General features: G+C 33.8%; 1 protein-coding gene across 1 annotated transcript; it reads left to right on the top strand.

Annotated features, from left to right (window-relative positions):
- The first annotated feature begins 203 nt into the window (after positions 1-203).
- LOC120779849 lies at positions 204-2681 on the top strand. The gene is made up of 2 exons (XM_040112209.1): positions 204-434; positions 2550-2681. The coding sequence occupies exons 1-2, from the start codon at positions 204-206 to the stop codon at positions 2679-2681; spliced, it is 363 nt and encodes a 120-aa protein (XP_039968143.1).
- The last annotated feature ends 20365 nt before the right edge of the window (positions 2682-23046 follow it).

Genomic DNA, 23046 nt, shown 5'->3' with positions numbered 1-23046 from the left:
TATATTGGCCCAATTGGTCGATAATTGCGCCAAAATAAAATATATTATGTATTCATATGTAAATATGTTTTAAACTTTATATAAAATTGAAGTGCCAATAATTGCGCCAATTTTCATAAAGTTTGTGATTTTGTGCGGGTAAGACGTGTTTTCGTTCGGTTAAGTCGTGAATTATTCTATTAATTAATTTTATTAAGTGCAACATGCCTAAAATTCGAAAGTGTCGCGTGCGCGGATGCGAAAGTACCAACGGCGGGGTACTACGTTTATTTAGTTTCCCAAGTGAATGGGAGCTGGCTGAAAAGTGGAAGGAGAACTTAAAAATTTCTCCCATTGACTACTTTCCAGCCACCAACTCATTCATTTGTGACAAACCTTTCGAAAAAGAGGCAATTGGCCCAAAAAGACTTAAAGTGAATGCTGTGCCGACATGGGTAAGTGCAGTTCAATTTTTATATTGTGGGTGTTTGTTTAAGTGCGTGTGTGTGTTTTGCTATTTTGGTTGCGGGTGCACATAGAAGTGCGTGTGTGTTTTGCTAATTTGCCCAGCCAGCATTTACACATTATTATTATATCGTCACCTGAAATGCAAAATAACGTAACAACATTTTCGGAAATTCACAATGGCATGAATGAAACACGAAATAAAATGGAACATGAGTGAAAAAAAATTTCAATATTGGTTAAAACTGGTTTATATCTGAGTGCAGAACCTGAAAATGTTGAACATACAGTTAGTCACATAAGTAAGTATACACCAGCTCTGTCTTTACAAATTGTTGGAATTAACGCATTTCTCAAAAATATAATCAAAAAAAATTTTTCAAGGAATTTGAGTATTAGTATGCGGTTATATAAGCACACAAATTTAACTGTTAATTTTATAACCCGTTAGGCACACATGGCTTTGTTGGTGATGAGAATGAAATTTATATCACAAAAGTTAGTATACAGAGTGGGTTGCTTGGTGAATCTATGTATCTTATTTTTCGTTTTGATTTACAAAAGTTCAAGCAATTTAAATAAACAATAGAAAGTGAGTTTAAACAATAGAAGAAATATATATTTTTAATTTATGACATAATTTTCAGCGATGGCACCGAGAGGAAAAGAGACTTCTGACGATTTAAAAACTTTGATAATAAAATATCACAAAGAAAATAAATCCTTACGTGAAATCGGTCGATTAGTAGATAAAAGTTTTGCTACAATACAAAAGATCATTACTAAGTATAAAACTGTGGGAAACACAGCAAATAAGTCGCGCTCCGGTCGCCCACGGGTCTTCAGTCATAGGGAAAATAGCTTAATTGTACGCAAAGTAAGAACAAATCCCAAAATTAGTGCCCCTAAATTAAAATCTGAAATGGAAAATGAGATTGGAAAACATTGTAGTACCCAAACTATTCGACGTATATTGTATAATGCTGGCTATCATGGGCGTAGTATTAGGAAAAAGCCGTTTGTGAGTACCGTCAACCGACATAAACGGATCGCATTTGCAAAAGTTTACGAAAAGCATGACCAAACATTCTGGAACCAAGTCATATTTTCAGACGAATGCAAATTTAGTATATGTGGATCCGATGATCGTGAAAAGGTATGGAGAAAAGTTAACGCAGAGTTAGATCCTATGAATATGACTGACACTGTTAAGCATGATGGGGGTTCGGTCATGGTTTGGGGGTGTATGGCGTCAAAAGGGGTGGGTAATTTGGTTTTTATTGAGAACACTATGGACCGATACGGTTATTTAAACATTTTAAAAAATAATTTAAAACAAAGTGCTATTAAATTGAACATGGAGGGGTCATTCATCTTCCAGCAAGACAATGACCCCAAGCATACATCGAATATTGTGCGAGAATGGCTTTTATATAACATGCCAAAACAATTGAAAACACCGCCACAATCACCGGATACAAACCCTATCGAGCATTTATGGGAACACTTAAAGCGTCAAGTACGTAAACATTCGATAAAAAATTAGGATCAGCTAAAAATATCCTTGACGAGGAGTGGAATTAAATACCGCCAGCAGTAACACAAAACTTGGTGAAATCAATGTCATCACGACTTAATGCTATTATTAAGTCTAAAGGTTATCCAACCAAGTATTAGAATATAACTTTAATACAGCCTTTTTCTTACTTTTTCTACCACTTAATCTATCGTATACTTACTTTTGTGATATAAATTTATATCAGATTTTGTATAAAATTCAAAAAAAAAACTTATTTTAGTCATTCTGTAAATATTTCTGTACTGGAGATGATCCCTACGTTTCTTTCGAGTAAATAAAGCATTATTTTATTTTATTTTGTGTTATTTAACAAAACTGTTAGGTGAATAATCCCGTCATACCTAGTGTATACTTACTTATGTGACTAACTGTATGTAATATTATGTATGTAATTTGAAGTAGTGAAGCGTAATCACTAAGACACTTAATTTCCAATTTTTTGATGATACGTTATTTTGCATTTCAGGTGACGATATATACATTATTATATATCTTTTATATTTATATTTATTTAAAATTTTTTTAGATGCGGCCCCAACCCAGTTATTTCAACCGGTGCTCCCGGAAAAATGTTGCTGCGTTAGCAACTGTGAGGGTGGAGCAAAACTTTTTTCGTTTTCTAAAACGGAACTTGCTAGAAATAACTGGGTCTTGCTAGAAATAACTGGGTAAAGGCTTGCAATCTACAGTTACCATTAAAACAAAAATTATATATATAAACGTCATACTAACAGGCGATGCTAATGAACATGCGATAACATTCGCAAAAATGATTTTGAAGAAAAAAACTCCTACGATGAAAAGGAGAAATCAATGGCCTTAAACTTAAATTATATGTCGACTAAGACATATAATTTTATGCGCGACGATTTGGGGTTTGCATTGCCCCACAAAAAAACACTTTTGCGTTGGCGTCCGATCCGGTATGTCTGCCCCGGTATCGACGAGAAAGTCTTGGACAATTTAAAAAAAATTGTTCAAGAAATGAAAATAGAAGAACACATATGCCAATTAATTTTCGACGAAGTCTCAATCAGAAAGGATCTGACGTATAACAAAGTACGAGATGTGATTGATGGCTTCGTTGATAATGGAGAAGGTCACCGGGAAAGCGTGGTCGGCAATAAGTGCTGCTTTTTCATGTTAAAAGGCTTAGTAGCAAAATGGAAATATGTAATTTCCTACTATGTGGCAAAAGATGGCGTCAAAAGCGAGATATTGTTGGAATTGCTCAAGAGCAATATAAATGCCTCAGAAGAAATCGGGCTTAAAATCAAATCAATAGTGTGCGACCAAGGTACACCAAATGTCAAATTGAGGCACTTATTAGGCGCTACGAAAGAAAAACCATATTTCTTTCATAATGAAAGAAAAATATATATGATGTTTGACTATTGCCATTTAATAAAATGCATGCGCAATATGTTATTAAAATATGACGTTGAACCGCAAGATGGGCTGACAACTTTTAAAGTTGTCCGAAAAATATATGCCATAGACCAGGCGAACGTTAATTTTAAAATGTGCCCAAAATTAACCTATTCGCATGTGTACCCCGGAAGCTTGGAAAAAATGTCAGTGTCAAGAGCGACACAAATATTTAGCAATTCGGTCGCCGCGGCAATTGAGATGGCAATTAAGGAAAATTTATTGGGCTCCGATGAGCATTTAAAAAAATGCGCCAAAGCAACCCAACTGTTGGTGAAACGGATGAATGATCTGTTCGACGAATTGGATTGTAAGACGCTTTGCAATCCAAATCCGCGAAGACGGCCAATATAAAGAGATTGTATTGAGAAAATTAATCGTTTGAAGGATCACATCGCCTATATTAAAAATATAAAAAAGCCTACCAGTCAAATATTGTGCCTCGACTCATTTGTGTTAACCATAAATGCAATGATCGAATTGAGCGGCGATATATTCAATGAATATTCGAATATATCATTTATACTCTTAGGGAGGATGAACCAAGATGCCTTGGAAAACTTTTTTTTTACAAAATAAGAGCAAATTTGGGATGCAATAATCATCCATCAGCACACGAGATGCAATATATTGTTGCGAGGCTAGTGTCCATGCATATATTGCGACGCAACTTCTCGCAAACAGGCAGCAATTGCGAAGAAGACGACGATATAAACCTTGACTGGAATATTGGCCAGGAAGATGATCTGAAAGAAAATTTAAAAGCGTCTGAGCAACTAGCCGTGGAGAAAATATGCATTCCAGATGAGCACTTTACTCAGACTGAAAAAGCAGCCGAGATACAGGTTCGTCGCTACTACACCGGATATGCCATATATCAGAAGGTTTTATGTAGACTGAAGTGCGAAAAATGTACAACTTTAATGCGAAAGACTGATAGCTCTTTGGAAGACTCATCGGAAGCCCTTATAAGGTCGAAAAATTACAAAAGCGTAGATGACCTAAGGCTGGTTAATCCCGATGATAGACTCTTCGAAATAAGCCGCCTACAAATGAGCTACTATAAAGAACTCTTTATAGCAAATTCATGCAGAGTGGGTATAAAATCGATGATTTTAGCCCAGATTACTGCAATTACAAGACAGAAATACCCAGAGTGGTATAGCGAGGCTGGAGATTGCATCGAACATAGGCACCAATTTTTAGACTTCCTGATAACAGTTTTACTGTTTAAAAATGCGAAATGGCTGGCTCACCAACAGGAAGAGCTTTATAAAAATGAAATTAGGGCGCGATATTACAATAAAAGAGAAAAACTAAAAAAACTGGTAACGTAGATTGTAGGCCATATTCAATTTTTCTAGCGACTTCCGTGTTATAAAAGGTAAAAGAACTATACAAGTATGAAATAAAAGTACATTAGTGAAATTACTAAAACACATTACTCTTTTCTCATTTCAGATTCTTCAAAAGCTAATAATGTCCTTTTTTTTCTTTCAGGGTAGAATTAAGTTGTAAATAGTTTGTAGTAGTAGTTTTAGTATTAGTTATTGTTAATTTGTAGTTAGCTTTAGTAGTAGTTACGTAGTACACGAGCCAAGCTTTGAAAAAAGCTGGTGAAAAATACCCAATCTTTATTGATTAGGTTGTGTGAGAATTTGTGGTTGAAGGTAGACAAATTCTGAAAATCGTGTTTTACTAAAATTATATTTTCTTATTAACCTTATATATGTTTTTTCTAATAAAATGAATTTTCTTTTTATTTTTCTTTGCAGTTTTTCAATAAATTTAAATAAGTTTCTTAATAAATTTAAGTAAATTTAAGTAAATTTACATGTATTTTCATTTAATTATCAATACATTTTTTAAAAGTTATTAGCCCTAGTTGTCCATTTTATTTTCGCAAACATTTCAGCCGATTTTTGTATAGAAATTTGACCGGCGTAGAAGCAAAATGCGAAACAATCATACATATATTATGTCGTTTGCACATTTGTCTGTATGTTTGCGAAAGCGAATGTTCTACAAAAGCATATTTCTATACTCCGAACAAATAATGCACAAGCATACAAATATACATACATATGCGTACACATATGAATATGTATGTATGTCACCACAAAAAATTGATCTTCACGAGTCAATATGGCAGCCAAATTGGCGAAAAACAAATGTAGTAAAACTTACAACAAAAACGATTTCATTCATAAACGCAGGCGCAAATTCTACAAGCGACCTCGCTTCATTCATAAAAACATACGCCGTAACATCTCCCCGAGCATGCCTTTGCCTACAAGCGTCTTTTCGCGACGATGGCAAAACCTAAAAATTGAACAACTTTTCTGATGCTTCTCGCAAAAATCTGCGTCGATATGTATTTACGCTCATACGTATACATACATATTTACGCACGTTTGTAGGCGAAGCTGTACAGCGGCAAGGGAAGCGGTGACAATCGGCGGCCATTAGTTTATTTTTTCGGCACAGCTTGGATTTTCTATCATCATAGAAGTACTGAACACAATGAGCGCGACAGACTGCAAACGAATATATTAGAATACACACATTCTTAGGGACACAGTTATTGAGCCAGCTGCACAACTACATAACTGTGTCCATAAGAACGTGTATATTGGACAGATATCGCTTGCAGTCTGTCGCGCTCAATGTGTTCAGCACTTGACTCTTTGACAAAACGCAAGTTTCGGCCATTGGTTGACCGTGAAAACGGAGATGCGAAAGAAGCGTGCGACACTTGGTATTATGAATGTATGTACATATTATGTATATGGCTCGCATTTGCTTTCGCAAACATACAGACAAATGTGCCAAAGAAATAATGTATGTACATATGCATGTGGCATAGAAATTCTATTGGTACAAATATGGAAATGATAACGAAATAATGCGAATATGCATATTTCATGAAGGTCATTAATTTTTTTTAAGAAATTGAAGGAATGAATGGAAGTGATTACATGAGCACATTTAAGTTCATTTCATAATAGTCGAAATTAATATCATTTTTGAAATAATAATTTATTGAAAATTATTTTTTATTTAATTTTACAACATAAAATTTTTATCATTTTTCGGAAAATAATCACGCATATGTGACAATGGTTCATATAATAAAAAATAAGCATGCATATGTCACTCAGAGAATGCTTTTTTACGTTTTCTGTGTTACTTTGTAGATTTTTCTTCAAAGCAATTCTATTTATTCATTTTCGTATGAATTCAGTCGCTTTACATATATTTCTGCCATTTTACATGCTCAATTCTGCTAAATAGCAGCGAGAATGGTGAAATTCCGTGTCGCAATTTTATAAGCTCTGTTAACCGCCCAATCGAACATCATACAGAATTCAATTTGCGCCTTCTCTATGTTTTAAGTTCTCTGGTTCAGCACATTATTGAACTCTTTGTACAGGAAAATCGTGTGGTAAATAAAGGACGACAGGCTCCAAATAAAATTATCACGCAGAAAGATTATAAGCGGTTAGTGCATCAAGTGAAGAAAAATTCAACAACAAGTGCTCCAAAGTTGACAGAAATGGCCAAAAAAGATTTGGGCAGGAATTGCCATCCCGAAACTGTCCGAAGAATACTAAGGGAAATAAATTTAAATGGCAGAATAGCCCGTAATAAACCGTTTGTAAGTGCAAAAAATAGAACTAAGAGAATACAGTTTGCGCGTGGCCATCTAAATAAGACACCAGCATTTTGGAGAACCGTACTTTTTGCAGATAAGATTAAGATAAACTTATTTGGACCAGATGGCAGACCTTTTATATGGCGCGAGCCTAATATGGAACTTGGACCTTAAAATTTGCGTGCTACTATAAAACACGGTGGCGGCAACGTTATGGTGTGGGCATGTTCATATGTACATACATATGTATTTCCTCAAATGGGGTCGGAAATTTAACTTTAAACTATGAAGAAAAATGTGTATTTAAAAGTTCGGCAAGAAAATTTGCTTCAAAGCGCTGGAAAATTGCAAATTGAAGATGACTTTCGCTTTTCCCCTAAGCACAAGTCACAGATAGTGCAAACATGGTTTATACATACATATGTAACTACATAGTAAGTATATAAATGTCTACACATTGTTGAAACTCTGCACAATCACCGGACTTGAACGGCATCGAAAATTTGTGCTCTATTTTGAAAACAAATATTAAAAAAACTGACATCCAGAACAAATCCGATCTTAAAAAAGCTATAATGGAGGAGTGGAACCACATTAGACCGGAATACACCAAAAAATTTATAAACTCCATGGCAAATAGGCTTCAAGCTGTCATTGATAATAAAGGATACCCTACTAAGTATTAAAATTTTTTTTTAATTACGAATAAAAACTTGCTCTTTTTTGAGTTGCATCATTTAAGCTGTGACGTGAATTTTCAAATACTATTTCTATTTTTTGTTAAAACAGTATTCGGCATTTCTAAGCACAATTGTACAAACTAACTTCAAGCGCTGAACACATAGAGCGCGACAACTGCAAACGACATCTGTCAAATATTAAAAATACACACGTTTTTATGGACACAAGTTTTTTGACAGCTGCACGACTACACGACTGCAGACCGACAGTTGTCGCTCTCGCTAACTTCAAAATCCTCCTATATTGGCCAACGACAGTACGACGACAGTAGAGTTGACAGTGGAATGGAAGATATTAACCACGGCGGAGGAAGAGTAGAGTAACTATCAGCTGATGTTATGTAAACAAAGGCACAGCTGAGATGTGCCACTGTAGAAACGTCAAGGGGAGTTTACCTTTTGTTACGATATTTACGTAACGTAAGCCCCACGACTTCCTACATAAACTAGAGAACATGAAAGGTGTAAATCTAATCTGACAAAACTAGATCTGCGATTTTCATCGCCATAATCTTCAACACCTATCACCTTATCAAGTTTCCTATCATAATGCAAATGACATTTCAGTGACATTTCGTCACAAAAAACTGACATGAACTTTTGTTCGAAAGAAAATCCTGTACTTCTAATTTGTAAAGACTTTATGCTGCTTTGGGTGCAACCTGTGAAACGAGGCCAATCTGCGGCAAAATTATGTAACGTATTTTCGAGGGAAAGCTAAGTTGGTGCTTTAGGTAGCGGTAAGCGATTGGCGACAAAAAAATACACCCAAAGCTAAAGTTTTAAAAAAACTATCATATCGCCGACCGTGATTTTGGCGATGACTATTTAAAAAACTATTCCCTATAAAAGCACCTAACTGAGGAGAACTTAAAGAGGATCTGACTTTTCCTTTCTGACTTTTTCTGCGTGCTGTTTCGCTTTCGCTATTCTTCGATTTAATGGCCGTTAGAAATGGAGACAAAAAAAGGAAAAATGTCTCCATTCGAATAATAATTTGGCGGCATTTTAATCTGGTTGTCCCTCTTTTCCAATTGCTAAACGTCAAAACCTCCTGAACTCGATTAGCTGTCAAAGTTCTGGGGGTTTTGACGTTAAGCAATAACTTACACTGAGAGAGGAGTTGGACATCTCTTTATCTCTGCTGCCGGTCAGGTTTATCAAGCTGTTGGGTAGGTTTTGAGCAAAATTGAAGTCGAGCGAATTAATTGACTGGTTCCATCGTGTTATGCGCAAAGATGAAAAATGGTAGGGATACCAGCGTTAAGACATGCGTTGCGATCCTACCTTCCTATTGAAAACCAAGTTCATCGAACTTATCTGTCCTGGACAACCTATTGGTGAGCTACATATGGAACGTATCGATCGCGAACGTATTACCGATGTCGTTTGGATATACAATTGACATCCATGGAAGAGCAAGTACCATGGAAATTGCGACCATATCGTGCTGCGCAATAGTCTGATGCCGAATTGGGAGAGTGGGAGGAACCAGCTCCACCAAAACCGATAGAACATCGGGAAGAACTACGTATGCTTTCATAAAACTACTATAATGGCAACAATGCTAACAACAACAGCCAAGCAAATAATAAACAACACTCATCAAATGAAAGTTTGTAGCGTTGGTGGCCAAGCAGCGATTTAAAAAGAAACATTTGCATCTGCATACGCGAATTACAATTCGTCTTTACATACTTACATATGTATAATGAATTATGGTCGATTATGAACATGTGGAAATTGATAATTAAACTTAAAAAAACAAATTAATGTAATTTGGTTAATAATGAACCGCTATTAAAAATTGAGGAATTTGAGTTTAGTTAATTTCAAATGGAATATATCTCGAACAATCGGTGTATTTTTATAAACAACGTCAAACTAATTCTTGCATAGAAATCTTATATTCACGTAGGTGTTAGTACTTTTTTTAAATATGAAAGTATGTATATAACTTAACGCAGTTAATTGTTAATTACTTTTGTTTTCATTATTGCATTTAGTTTTACTTTGTGAACAGCAAAACTGGCGGACGATTTTATAATTATTAGCCCAAATAAAAATTAAATTGTGACTAAATGTTTTATTTCAGTAAATTGTATTTATTGTTTTTTATACCCTGAACAGGGTATATTAAGTTTGTCACGATGTTTGTAACACCCAGAAAGAAGCGTCGGAGACCCTATAAAGTACATACATGTGGAAAATGTACCACGGACCCAAACCAAACGTACTCACGGACCTTAAAATACGACCCTGCGACAATGACGCTACAATTACATTATAACACTGATGAAACGAAAGACAGCAATGAAGAACTAAAAGGAATCACAGTTGACCGCAAACTATCGTACAGGACAGTCGCCTATGTAGACTAAGTGAAATTAAGTAATGTGAATTTAAATAAATAAACTTGTTAAATTGTACCTAAGTATATGCATAAGACGCAGTGCATTTTATTTCGAAAGTGAAATACAGTGTGTTAAGTGAAAGGCGGTGTGTGAAAGAAAGACACACCACATCCATATATAAATGATCAGTATGTTGAGCTGAGTCGATTTAACCATGTCCGTCTGTCTGTCTGTCCGTCCGTCCGTCCGTCTGTATATAAACGAACTAGTCCCTCAGTTTTTAAGATATCCTTTTGAAATTTTGCAAACGTCATTTTCTCTTCAAGAAGCTGCTCATTTGTCGCAACGGCCGATATCGGACCACTATAACATATAGCTGCCATACAAACTGAACGATCGGAACCAAATGCTGGTATGAAAAACTTTCACATTTGACAATGTATCTTCACCAAATTTGGTATAGATTATTTTCTAAGGTGTTTAAATGAGTTAAGCATCCACCCCCTCTACCCCGTAAAACCGCCGCATCCTAATGCTACAGTGCAATTCACCACAGCTGATGACACTACAGCATAACTCAACACATCTGTACGCCAACCCACTCAACAAAAAGGGTGGGCAACGGGAAAGCAAATTCTATTCGTCACACACTATTCGCATAGCAACATTCATCTACAAGACTTTCATACATATGTACACTGCGCCGCGTTAACAATTCTACGCCGATATATAATTCACCGACCCGGAGTGCGTTAATTCGAGTCGTTAGTAATCTAGAGCGCTACATCAAGATTGACACATCAGTAACCACCTGGCTACATCGAATCAACACCATCTTTCGTTGCGTCATCTGGACACCGTCTCGCATTTATTTATAGTACATTTATCTTATTCTTTACAAATTTTGTGGTAAAAATTACCTGCTATATTAAAACCATTTTAAATCTAAATGCCACTTGCAATTTGTCTTCAAAATAGACCACAAATTTTCGATGACGTTCAAGTATGGTGATTGTGCAGGAGTTTCAACAATGTGTAGACATTTATATATTAACCATGTTTGCATTATTTGTGACTTGTGCTTAGGGTCGTTATCTTGGTAAAAGCGAAAGTCATCTTCAATTCCCAATTTTCTAGCGCTTTGAAACAAATTTTCTTGCAGAACTTTTAAATTCACATTTTTGTTCATAGTTTCTTCAATAAAAGTTAAAATTCCGACCCCATTTGATGATATACATGCCCACACCCATTCCCTTAGTACCCTTCGAACTGTTTCGGGATGGCAATTCTTGCCTAAATCTTTTTTGGCCATTTCTGTCAACTTTGGAGCACTTGTTGTTGGATTTTTCTTCACTTGACGCACTAACCACTTACAATCTTTCTCCGTGAAAATTTTATTTGGAGCCTGTCGTCCTTTATTTACCCCACGATTTTCATGTACAAAGCGTTCAATAATGTCTTGCACTGTGGACGAACTCAAATTTACTAGTTCAGCTATTTGACGTTGCGACATTCCCTTTTTAAACTGCTCCAACACCAACTCCCGTTTTTCTAGTGATGTGCGCGGTCCCATGGTTAACAATTCAAGTTTACGTTAATTTAAATATCACTTTACATCCAATTCTTTCTACAATTATCTCTAAACTAATCAAAAAAATTCCACTTGTTGCAAATCACGACGAAAAATAGCGGTACTTTTAACTGCATCATTTAAGCTATGGCGTCCTATTGTCCGTATGTTATTGTGTTTTTGTATTACAATGAAACGACTGGACAGTTCTTGTATTTTTTTTTTTTTTTTGAAGAAATAAATAGAACAAAACAAATAAGATGTATGCATGTTCAGTTTTTTCGTTTTTGCAAAATTTGAAGAAATATAGAACACTTTACAAACAATTCGATCTGCATCAACTAAGCTGTGAGTGACTGTATATATAACCTTGATTCTTATACCAACAAAAACGCGTTCACCTTTATTCGTTAACGTATGATCAAAAAATTTTAAATTTTGTGTTTCATTGATTTCGATCCACCACTTCAAGTTACATACACATGAGTACATATGTACATCCAACATTTTAAGGTTCTGCTGTCTAATATAATACAGTTTTAACCAATATTTAAATTTAATTTCACTAGTGTTATGTATAAAAATGAAAAGTTGTTTTGGTATGAGCAACGTACATATGTATGTATGGTACCGTCCAAAACGCAGCACGAAATAATATAAAAATTTGCACAATTATTTGTTTAACTCCGTCGATTGTGCAATACCATTTGATGATTACATACATATGTACATAAAAAAGAAAATATTATGTATATGTATATTATGTATAGTGCTGTGATAAATTCAATTTCTATTAGTAAGAAAAATATTTATTAGTATAGTATACGATATACTATGCTCAAATAAATGTATGTTCAAAAAATTTTAAATTTTGTGTTTCATTGATTTCGATCCACCACTTCAAGTTACATACACATGAGTAGATACTTATGTACATCCAACATTTTAAAGTTCTGCTATCTGATATAATCCAGTTTTAACCAATATTTAAATAGTATAAAAATAAAAAGTTGTTTTGGTATGAGCAACGTATGTATTTATGTATGGTAACGTCCAAAACGCAGCACGAAATAATGTAAAAATTTGCACAATTATTTGTTTAACTCCGTCGATTGTGCAATACCATTTGATGATTACATACATATGTATGTATATAAATAAGAAAATAAAATTAATTATTCTACTTACCTGGGCATTTCTCGGTCCCCAGGAAATTTAAGCAGGCGTAACGAGGCTTTACACTCCAGCACACACTTGCGAGGCTTTTTCCTTCTGTAAAAAAGTTTCAATTAGTATTTGGCAATAATTTAACTTGTAGAATACTAACCTGTTGATCTGAACGGGAACGGGAAAGAAATTGATTTGTGAAAATAATAATAAAATAATAATTACATACTGAAATATATTGAAAACTTCAATAACTTACTTTTAAAATACACCGTCCGTTCGTTTGAATATTTTCAAATATTATGCCAGTATTGCTATTGAGCATGGCAAAATAGTGTTGCGTAAGCTAATTTAAACTCTTTTTTTACTACTAAGTATCTATGTAGATATTGCAAATTCAAAAAATAATTCCCTTAAGAACCCCTTTTTATTTAAAAACTTAGTTTAGAACTAAAAAATAATATGGTAATTCTGTTAGGATGGTCAAACACTCCATTTGGGAACGAGTACGGTATTCCTGACCGTCGGCGTATACATAGCTAAATTCTGACATATAAAACGTGTATGTATGTAGTTTGTGATTACAAAAATTTATACTTAAAATACTTATACGAAACATAGCTATTATAATTATCTCTTGATTTATCTTACAATAAAAATTGTGTGTTTACTGTTCGGACGAATTATTATGATATGTAAAGCTTAGTATCCAGCCCTCAAGAAATGTAAAAACTTCATATAAAAAACGATTAAGAAACAGTCAAGAAATTTCCTGCGGTAAATTTTCTTGTGCTAGTATGCAGCTCTAAAGAAATCTAGTACTAATTTTTAATACATTTTTTCAATAAAATGCGAATATGGCAAACCTGGTTTTGCGAAGAGACATGAAATCAACAATTGTTTCTTGAAGGAAATTCAAAGTAATCGTTAAATTCATCGTAAATTAGTTCAAATCATTATTATGAAGTATAGTTCATTTTGAAATTATGTATAAATCCTACCAATCTTCATCCACATTCCTTAAATCGCGATGAAAATATTTGTTACTATACACATGCATACATATCTGTGGACATTTGACAAAACAACTTGAACTCCCAAATGAAGAGGCTTCGTCCTGTGATACGATTTTCGATACTGATAAAATTGCAAAGCTACGGTAACATGTAAATACTTGCCAACTGAGCAGCATTCAAAGTGACCACTCGGAAGAAGATATTTTTCACGAAACTGATTACAACGATTCAGATTATTTACCGTCAGAAAGTTCGGGCTTAAATACTACATCGGAAAGTATCCGAATCATGGAAGGTGTGATTGAATCAAATCTAAGCGATACTGTTTCACCACAATTTAATGAAGAGCTACTTTTAAGTAACCTAAGGTCAACAAAAGTTAAAAAAGCTAATAAAATTAACAAAAATATGGGAAAAGAATATGTTACTTGGAAGAATAAGACAATTCCTGCAAAGAAAACTGAAGAATTGGAGGATTGCTATACAAAATGCAACACAAAAATAATTATGGATCAACAGAAAAAAATATTCAAAGCATACTGGGAACTAGGGGATTATAACAAGCGGCGTCAGTATATTGCTCGTATGATAAACGTTGAGTCCAAAAAAACTTAAACGCTCAGAAAGGCTCGTGTATGCAAAAAGTGTTTTTTTTTTTTAAATATTTGGAGAAACGGATCAAAGTATTAAAACAGTATGTCGGCAAAAGATCCAAGGCAATTTTGATGGAGGTGTCGCAAATGACCGACGAGGCAAGCACCCTCCTCATCATAAGCTATCAACAGAAAAATATAATGAAGTGCTTCAACATATACACAGTATACCCAAGTACCAAAGTCACAACAGTCGTCATCATACGAGTCAGCTGTATTTCCAACGTGGCCTCAACCTTGCTCTCTTATATAGATTGTATAAAGAAAAACACTCTGAACCAGTTTCAGAATCAAAATATCAGGAAATATTTCGTCAGTTAAATATAAAGTTTAAGGAGCATCAAGTTGATCTTTGTAATACGTGCGAAATCCTAAAATCCCGTGTAGAAAACACTTCGGACGAAAATGAAAAGAAGCAACTTTTAACACAACAAAAAGAACATCGCGATGCGGCAGATTTTGCATATAACTGCAAAAAAACTGGCACAGAGCTTGCCATTAATCAGGGAAATATAAAAAATGTTTTCTTTTGATTTACAGCAATGTTTGCCAACTCCACATTTACGTGCTTCTATGTTCTTCTACAAACGTCCATTATGGACTTTCAATTTAACAGTACACGACGGGGAAACGAAAATGGCAAACTGTTACATATGGCATGAAGTAATTGCAAAACGTAGAGCAATTGATATTGGTTTTTGTGTTTATAAGTGTTTGATGAGCTTGCCAGAAACCATTACTCATGACATTATGTACAAGTTATCGAAAAACATTCCAGTATAGCGGTTATAGACCATAAATTTATCTTGAATGTGATACCGTACATGCGCAGATTGAGAAAAGAAAAAAATATGTCGGGGTCCATTCAGCATCCACATGACTGGGCCAACCTTATAGCAGCTATATGTAATAAATACGTCGTACACGAAATGAAGCAGGAAGAGTTTTTTGGCTTTAGTGCCTTCTTAAGACGAATTACACTTGAGAGAAACGACAAACTCAAAAAGTAATTTTTAAATTATAACTTAAACTTTTTCAAACTCTTTTATTCGTAAATATAGAACTTCATACATGCATGTATAATAATGTGTTTATCAATTATTTGTTTAACCTTCTCAATTTCAGGTGACAAATTTGAGTGGAAATATGTTCGCTGGATGCGCTATGAGAAACAAAAGCCTGGAGTTTTGCAGTATAAGGTGTCTTTGAATCCAGAAGTGGAATTTAATGAGTTAAATATCGAGCCAAGGGGTCCACAAAAGTGGATTTCACAATTGACGACGAGCTATACATACATATGTATGTACATCTCAGTTGACTATATCAAAAAATAAAAAGCAAGATTTATTGGATATGCTCCCTCTGATCAACACGGATTTTCACAACTTTTATAAACATTTAGCAGCAGAAGGTGAATGCGAAGTCGAAGCTGATTCCGACCTTGATGATGAAGAAAACAATTAATTTCAAAAAAAATTTATTGTCTATAATTTTGCATGTACATAGTTATATAACTATTATATTTTTCATGTATTTTTTGAATTTTTTGTTTAAAAAGAAATAAATTATTTTTTTTGAAGGCACATTCATTTATAAACTTAAATAAACGGCAAATGTCATTTGAAGAAAAACCTCTTTTGGACTTATTTTTAACTTACCATTTGGCAAATAAACTTGTGTCAAGATAAGATAAAAAAAAGGGATTTTTTTTGCACAAATCAAATTTGACAAAACAGCTTGTATGAGGTAAGTTGATTTTCAGTATGAAAAAGCATTTGACAATAAGTCTTATTTATTTGATTTATATTTATCTAGATATTATTATCTAGAATTTAATTTAAATCAATTGATTGGAAAACGCGTCTTTATTGATCTGCATCCAGCTTAAATTGACTTCGTCCTTTAAGAGTAAGAGGTATTTCTACTGCAAAGCTTTAAAGATGTTTTTTCGCTCTCCTGTAAAATTTGCTTTTTTAGCGGCCTTTACACGGTCACACATGCTCGCGAACATGGCATGATGCAAAAGTTTGACGTTTTCATTTACATGGTCATGCATGTGCGTAAACTTCAGTTTTGTTCAGCTTTCAACGAGTAAACATGGCACGCGCATTAGTGGCAGCTCTTCTGATTGAAGAAATTTTAGAAATGGATGGAAGAGGAAGAAATTGCAAAAAGAGGCAAGAAAAAATGAATTTGGGTGCAAAATTGGCGTAAGAAAAAACCAACACGCTCGCATACAAATTTGTTAAAAGAACTAGAAATATCTTTTCATTTTTTTTGTTTTTGTTTTTATAGCACTCGCGTTTTATTTGCCACAATTCTGTAAAAATTTGATATACTTAGTTCAAAGAACTCTTTCCAAAACTGTTCGTTCATGCGCGACACGATTACTACACACCAGGGATAATGGGATGCCCAACTTATTCCAGTGTGAGAGCGCCTCAAAATAAGCGTTTTTTATAACATTTTAAATTAAAACACCCAACATTTATTACGATTGCAAATTATTATATATTGGACTTTTAATATATGACGAAACAACTTAAATCGTTTTTTATGATTTTATTATACATACTATATTAAAACAACTGACTTTTGATCTTTCAATACTTAATAAGGTGAAATAAGCCTGTTAGTTCTCAATTAATAAATGTTTTTAATCATTTGTAATTGAAAATTAATTCTATTATGCATCAAATTACAAAACGTTTCATGAAATATATTTAAGTTTCGCATTTTCTTTGATTTTCATTGTTTTAAATTTGTATTAGCGATCTTGAACGGGGGCAACAAATTCCTCCGTTCACATATATTTTTGGTATAATTTCCAATCCAGTCAACTGTCAAAGTTCGGTAGGTGAGCGGTTCTCACATTTCTAGTGACAGGAGAGTTGGGGATCTCTTTATCTCTGCTACACACTGTCTTTTTTTCGACAGAAAATATAGGCTATGTTCGTAAATGCATCATGACTTGCAGCATAAGCAACAGTAGCAACACTGCAAGTTTGACGTTTGATACTTCTTATACAATTTTTGACAATTTGCAGACACATTTGTTTGCATTTTTGAACGCATATAATACTAAAATGGAAATTTTGCTGAATCTAACACTAGACGAAATTTGTGAGCAAAGAAATGATAGATTTTCTTTAAATTTAAGAAAAAGAAGGGTATTGAAGTCAAAAAGAAAAATTTGTAGGTACAAATGTTTGTCATTTAAAAGACAAAGTATTTATAGAACAAACTTTCGGGATTTTTAAGAAACAGTTTAAAATTTTAAATTATATTGAAGCTTCGAGCATTAAATGTACATCTAATGTAATACTCGCTTGCGCTATCTTACACAATTTTATCATAAATAAGGGAGGTTATTTTGAACATATTAACGATACAATAACACATGCCGATATGGAAACCAACAATGAAATCGAAGGAATTCAAGATGCCCCCATTCGCCGTGTTGATTCAGATGATATCAATGGAATCGATAGAAGAAACTATTTTACCACTCTGTTTTCATCATAAAAAATTTACTTTACATCACCTTCCTTTATTTGAATAATTTTTTTTACTACTTTTTCTGATGAACTTCGTTTTAATTTTTATTGCTTTCATTTACATTTTTAACTTCGGTCACAACTTTCTTCCACAAAACATTTTTTTCGTTCTACCCGATTTAAACTCGTCCTCCATATTCAGCCGTACTCTTAGCAATAACTGTGTCTCCGCGTTACTGAGATTTTCACTAAAAATTTAAAAATAATAATTTATACAATTATTATTAACATAATTTAACTAAATTTCAATACAAAAATTAAAGTAAAACAGTTTTGCACTTACTTTTCGTCAGACATCGTAGTTAAATGCAGTAAACAATTTTTTGATAGAAATTATGAGTGACAGCTGATAGAAGTGTTGTCCTTTCCGAACGCTTGATTATTGCAGTGCTGCAATATTAGCATTTCTGAACGTTCTGTTTGTTATGCAATCGTCATGATGCGCGTCATGATGCAAGTTAATACCACCAGTTCACATTACATGAACATATTCTTTATCTGTCATAAATATGTAACATGACACTTACGACCCATATGGTCCGTATTAAGTATCCGTAAGTAACATTATGTGTACTTTGCTAATACTGTCCGCCTTAGGTGGTCCAAAAATGTAACTCATAGATTGTAAGATGAATCTTCCCACTTGTAACATATGTCCTACATATGTCCTATCTCAAGTGGATTGTAGATATACTTCCTAGAATGTAAGATAAATATTTGTATCTAGACTTAAGCAAAATACTGTATATAAGAAAACATAATAAAGAAAACGAGGCAGTTGACCACAGGGAGTTGACCACGGGCAGTTGCCCGTAGTTGCCCACGAAAACTAAACGGAGTTTTTAATTTGAATTTGCGAACATAGCCATACACTGCGTGCATCATGCAGCCCTTTACACGGTCACACATGTGTGCCACACCAGCAGAAAAATTAAACAAGTTTAAAAACTTTGAACATGCGTGACAAGCATTTTTTCCCCCTTTACACGATACAACTTGGTGTGATGTCACACATGCTGTCGCGCATGTGTGACCGTGTAAAGTCCGCTTTTGAAAGAGGTTGTTTTGTCAAATGTCCACAGATATGTACATATTACACACAAAGCTTGTTTGTTCTCTCTTGCTCTGCTAATGCTGCACCAGCTGTCAAAATTACTTGAAGAAATAATGTATTTTTTTTCTTGAGCAATTACTTAAGAGCTGGATACCAACCTTAATACCAAATTTTTCCACAATAGTTATCTCTTTTTGTCCACTCATTATCAAAAATAATTTCCAATTTGTCCCTACAACGCTTAAAAATATATAGTATATTTATTTATATCAAGAAGATATAATTAAATCTTTTGATAACAGCATTAAACTTTATTCTATAAGCAAATTTTTTATTTATAAATGCACATAAATATAGTACTGTAAGTTTATAATTTAATATTAAATCTTTGCTTTACGCAACCCTTTTTAACCTCTCGCCATCCATATTCACCAGAAGTGGCCATGATGTTTTTATTGTGACTGTTCACTTGAAGGGTAGCTTAAGGGCTGTGAATGGCTCTTTTACTATGGTGAATCGGACATTTCGTGCTCCCTTGTACCATGGAATTAACATCAGAGAACGTATAATATAGAGAAGGTTCAATTGCGGACCAGCGTGTGAGCTGTCAAAAGCTAACAAAATCCTATTAGTGGATTTCACCACTTTTGGCTGAGAAGGAGAAATTTTAACAGTGCTGAGCGAAGAGAGCTGAGCATTCAATGAAAATTATGCTCAGAAATATATGTATGTATGTAAGTACATTGCTATTACAGACGTATGTTTCTCTTTTGCTTATATTTTTATATGTTTACATGCAATCATATCAATTAATATGAATACCATTTTGCGAATTTTTGTCAATTCATGCAAAATTGATAACATTATTATTAAATGATGCTACTTTCATGGTAATATTTGTAGTTAACGGGGCATCTCGACAGGATAAAATCTATGTCTTGCTAACTGTCAAATCTATTGCTATTGCCATTGCCAAATCTGTATGTGGGCATTTGTTATCATAAGATAATCATTTGCGAAAAGGCGTAGGGTAGGTAGGTTCGAGCTGATGTAGCGCATGGAAATGTTCGAGTCTCAATCACTGCGGCAATATTGCAAAGCAACATGTTCGACGCAAAAATGTAGCGACTTTTGCAAATGTCAAACGTTCGAGCAACTCAAATTTTGACATTTCTTGCGCGCAAAAGTGACAAAATCGGCATCAACAAAATTTATGATGGAAAAAATGAGGCAAGCGTAATCGCTCTTTATATTCGAAAATGTGATAAATATATATCTGGAGGATAAAATCGAATTGTTTGAAAGTTTTGCGATTTTACTATTGCCCTTTTCTTTAAAATTTCGGTCATAAGCCACTTTTTTACGCAAAACTTTATTTCCTTGCTTTTTTTGTACTATTTGGGATGCGAACTACACTCACTATCCACCAAGTTATCCACTGTTAAATTACTTAAAAATTAATTTTTAAGACATCTTAAACTTCAATTCTCCAATGTACCTGCACGCTGCGCAAAATATTTGCAAAATATTTGTTTAAGTATCAGCAGAGTATATGCAAAAAAAACATCAGGGTTGCAATATTGCCGCAGTTATTTGCTTGCTCGAACATCCCCCATGCTTTGAGCTATTGAAAAATTTATTTTATCACATTGCGAAATGCCGTCGGGTAGGTAGCTGATGTAGCGCATGTTTTGAGCTCTTGAACTGTTTAAATCTTTTATGAGGAAAATAAAAAAAAAAGGATTACGATCCTTTTACAAATGTATTTCTGGGAAAAATAAGAATTAATATTTTTGGACTACTATATAATAATTGTAGCATATATGTATGTATGTATGTATGTATACGAATTAAAATAATAAATTTAAAATGAGCAATGATATTTTGAATTTTGCTGGTATAAGTTTATAAATTTAAGATTTCGCTTATTCCTAACCCAATTTGTATAATTTTTCTGTAAATTAACAATATTAAACTAAATATTAATTTTTTGAAAAATTTTATTTTGAAAATATGTATACTTTATATTGATAATATAACACAACCGTCTAACACTCGCCCTTCTAATTTTCATATTACCGAAAGGAAAATGCCGTCGGCATATGTACATACATATGTGCAAATGGGATGTGTTGCCTCTTCGAAATTTTCATAGAAATGAAAACTGCGCTGTCAAACTGCTGAATTTACAGCTTATAGCTTACGATATATGGCATACGAATTAGTTTGCCTTATATTGTAAGCTATGTATAAGCAATGTGGAGTCTCCACAGGCAATAGGCACGGCAATACTGTTAGTAAGACATAGATTTTATCCTGTCGAGATGCCCCGTAATGTCCAAATAAAAGCTGCTTTTTACATAAGTAGTTCTTATCTTTGATAATATTATATAATTTAGTATGCATGTATATATGCAATATACATATGTAGATATATGAAATATTATCGTAATATCCTAAAAATGTAATTAGGCTGTTCACGGTAAGGTGGTTATCGGGTTATGTGATTATTATATTAAAAATAACCTCTATGCTCCGTGAACATCCTATGTATGGTTATTTGCTTATTTTTACACAAACAGCTGTTCATTATTACAAGATTTGTGCAAAAAATCACATTGAGATCAATTGTAACTTAAATTATATTAAACTACGTACAAAGCAGTATTTTAGTTCTTAAAATAATCTGTTAATAATCTTTGGGGTTTTTCTTTATGCATCTCTTTATATAAATCCTGGTAGCAGTCCATAGCGTTTTTAAAATCTCGACGAAACTTTGATAAGCGTTCATCATTAGGATCATGATCAATAAAATGATTTTCAAGGTCAGCAGCTTTGTCTAATCCTTCTCGAAGTAATTTTGACGAAAGTGAAACGGGTGGAGGGCTGACACCATCTTCTGCATTTTCAAGGTCATTATTATTATTATTATCAATTGCATGAATAATTTCCGCATCGTCTAGAGCATACAGATCAAACAGTTCATTAATATCGTCAATATCCATGTCGTCAAAACCTTCACCGCCGATGCTTTTGGCTAATTCAAATATTTCCGCGTAGGTAACAAGTCCTTCATTATCACTTTCTTCTTGTATCACAACATCTTGCCAAAGATTTTTCCAGCATTTGCTTAGGGTGGTTTTTGTAATACCCTTTACGGCAATTTTAATACAATCGATACAATTCTTTACATCAAAATTTTTCCAAGCAGAAATCACATTAATTGCGGAATTACATACTTTCCAATTTATTCAATTGAACCTAAACGAATGCTTTATGTAATAAGTTTTTAAAGCTGTAATGATGCCTTGGTACAACGGTTGCAAAAAAGATGTTGTGTTTGGGGGAAGAAATAGCACTTTGACGTTTGGGTGCTCAATAACTGGGTGTCCAGGTGCATTGTCAATTAATAACAACCTTTTTAAATTCCAAGTTTTTAGAGATCATGTATCCTCTTACTTCAGGCACAAAACACTTTTCGAACCATTCCTTGAAAATCGATGCGGTCACCCAAGCCTCTTTGTTTGCCATTTCTCCATTCTGTAAAAAGCGTTTCGATTTTTGTGATGGTATGTTGTTTTTTTTATAAGTGGTATATTCATAACACTCCAATTCTCTTGAACTTCTTCTATAACCTCGGCAGCACATTCACGAATTGTTTTCTTTAAGATCTTGTACTTAAACATGAAATAATTAAAAATATCTCCATTTTTGGGCAGTGATGGCAAATTATTATGAACGGCACCCAAAAGATAAACATAATTTGAACTATTTTCCGACCTAAGAAATATATCTTTACAAAACAAATAACAATAAATATCCACAGATC

Source organism: Bactrocera tryoni, unplaced genomic scaffold (genome assembly GCF_016617805.1).
Source record: "Bactrocera tryoni isolate S06 unplaced genomic scaffold, CSIRO_BtryS06_freeze2 scaffold_11, whole genome shotgun sequence".
Lineage (NCBI taxonomy): Eukaryota > Metazoa > Arthropoda > Insecta > Diptera > Tephritidae > Bactrocera > Bactrocera tryoni.
Note: the sequence above shows the minus strand (reverse complement) of the source record. Positions and strands in the feature narration are given on the sequence as shown.

What these genes read in the sequence shown, in the direction of transcription:
- LOC120779849 (XM_040112209.1), top strand. Translation starts at nt 204, where the DNA reads ATGCCTAAAATTCGAAAGTGTCGCGTGCGCGGATGCGAAAGTACCAAC. An exon ending in TGAATGCTGTGCCGACATGG is followed by an intron (nt 435 to 2,549) that starts GTAAGTGCAGTT and finishes AAATTTTTTTAG; the next exon opens with ATGCGGCCCCAACCCAGTTA.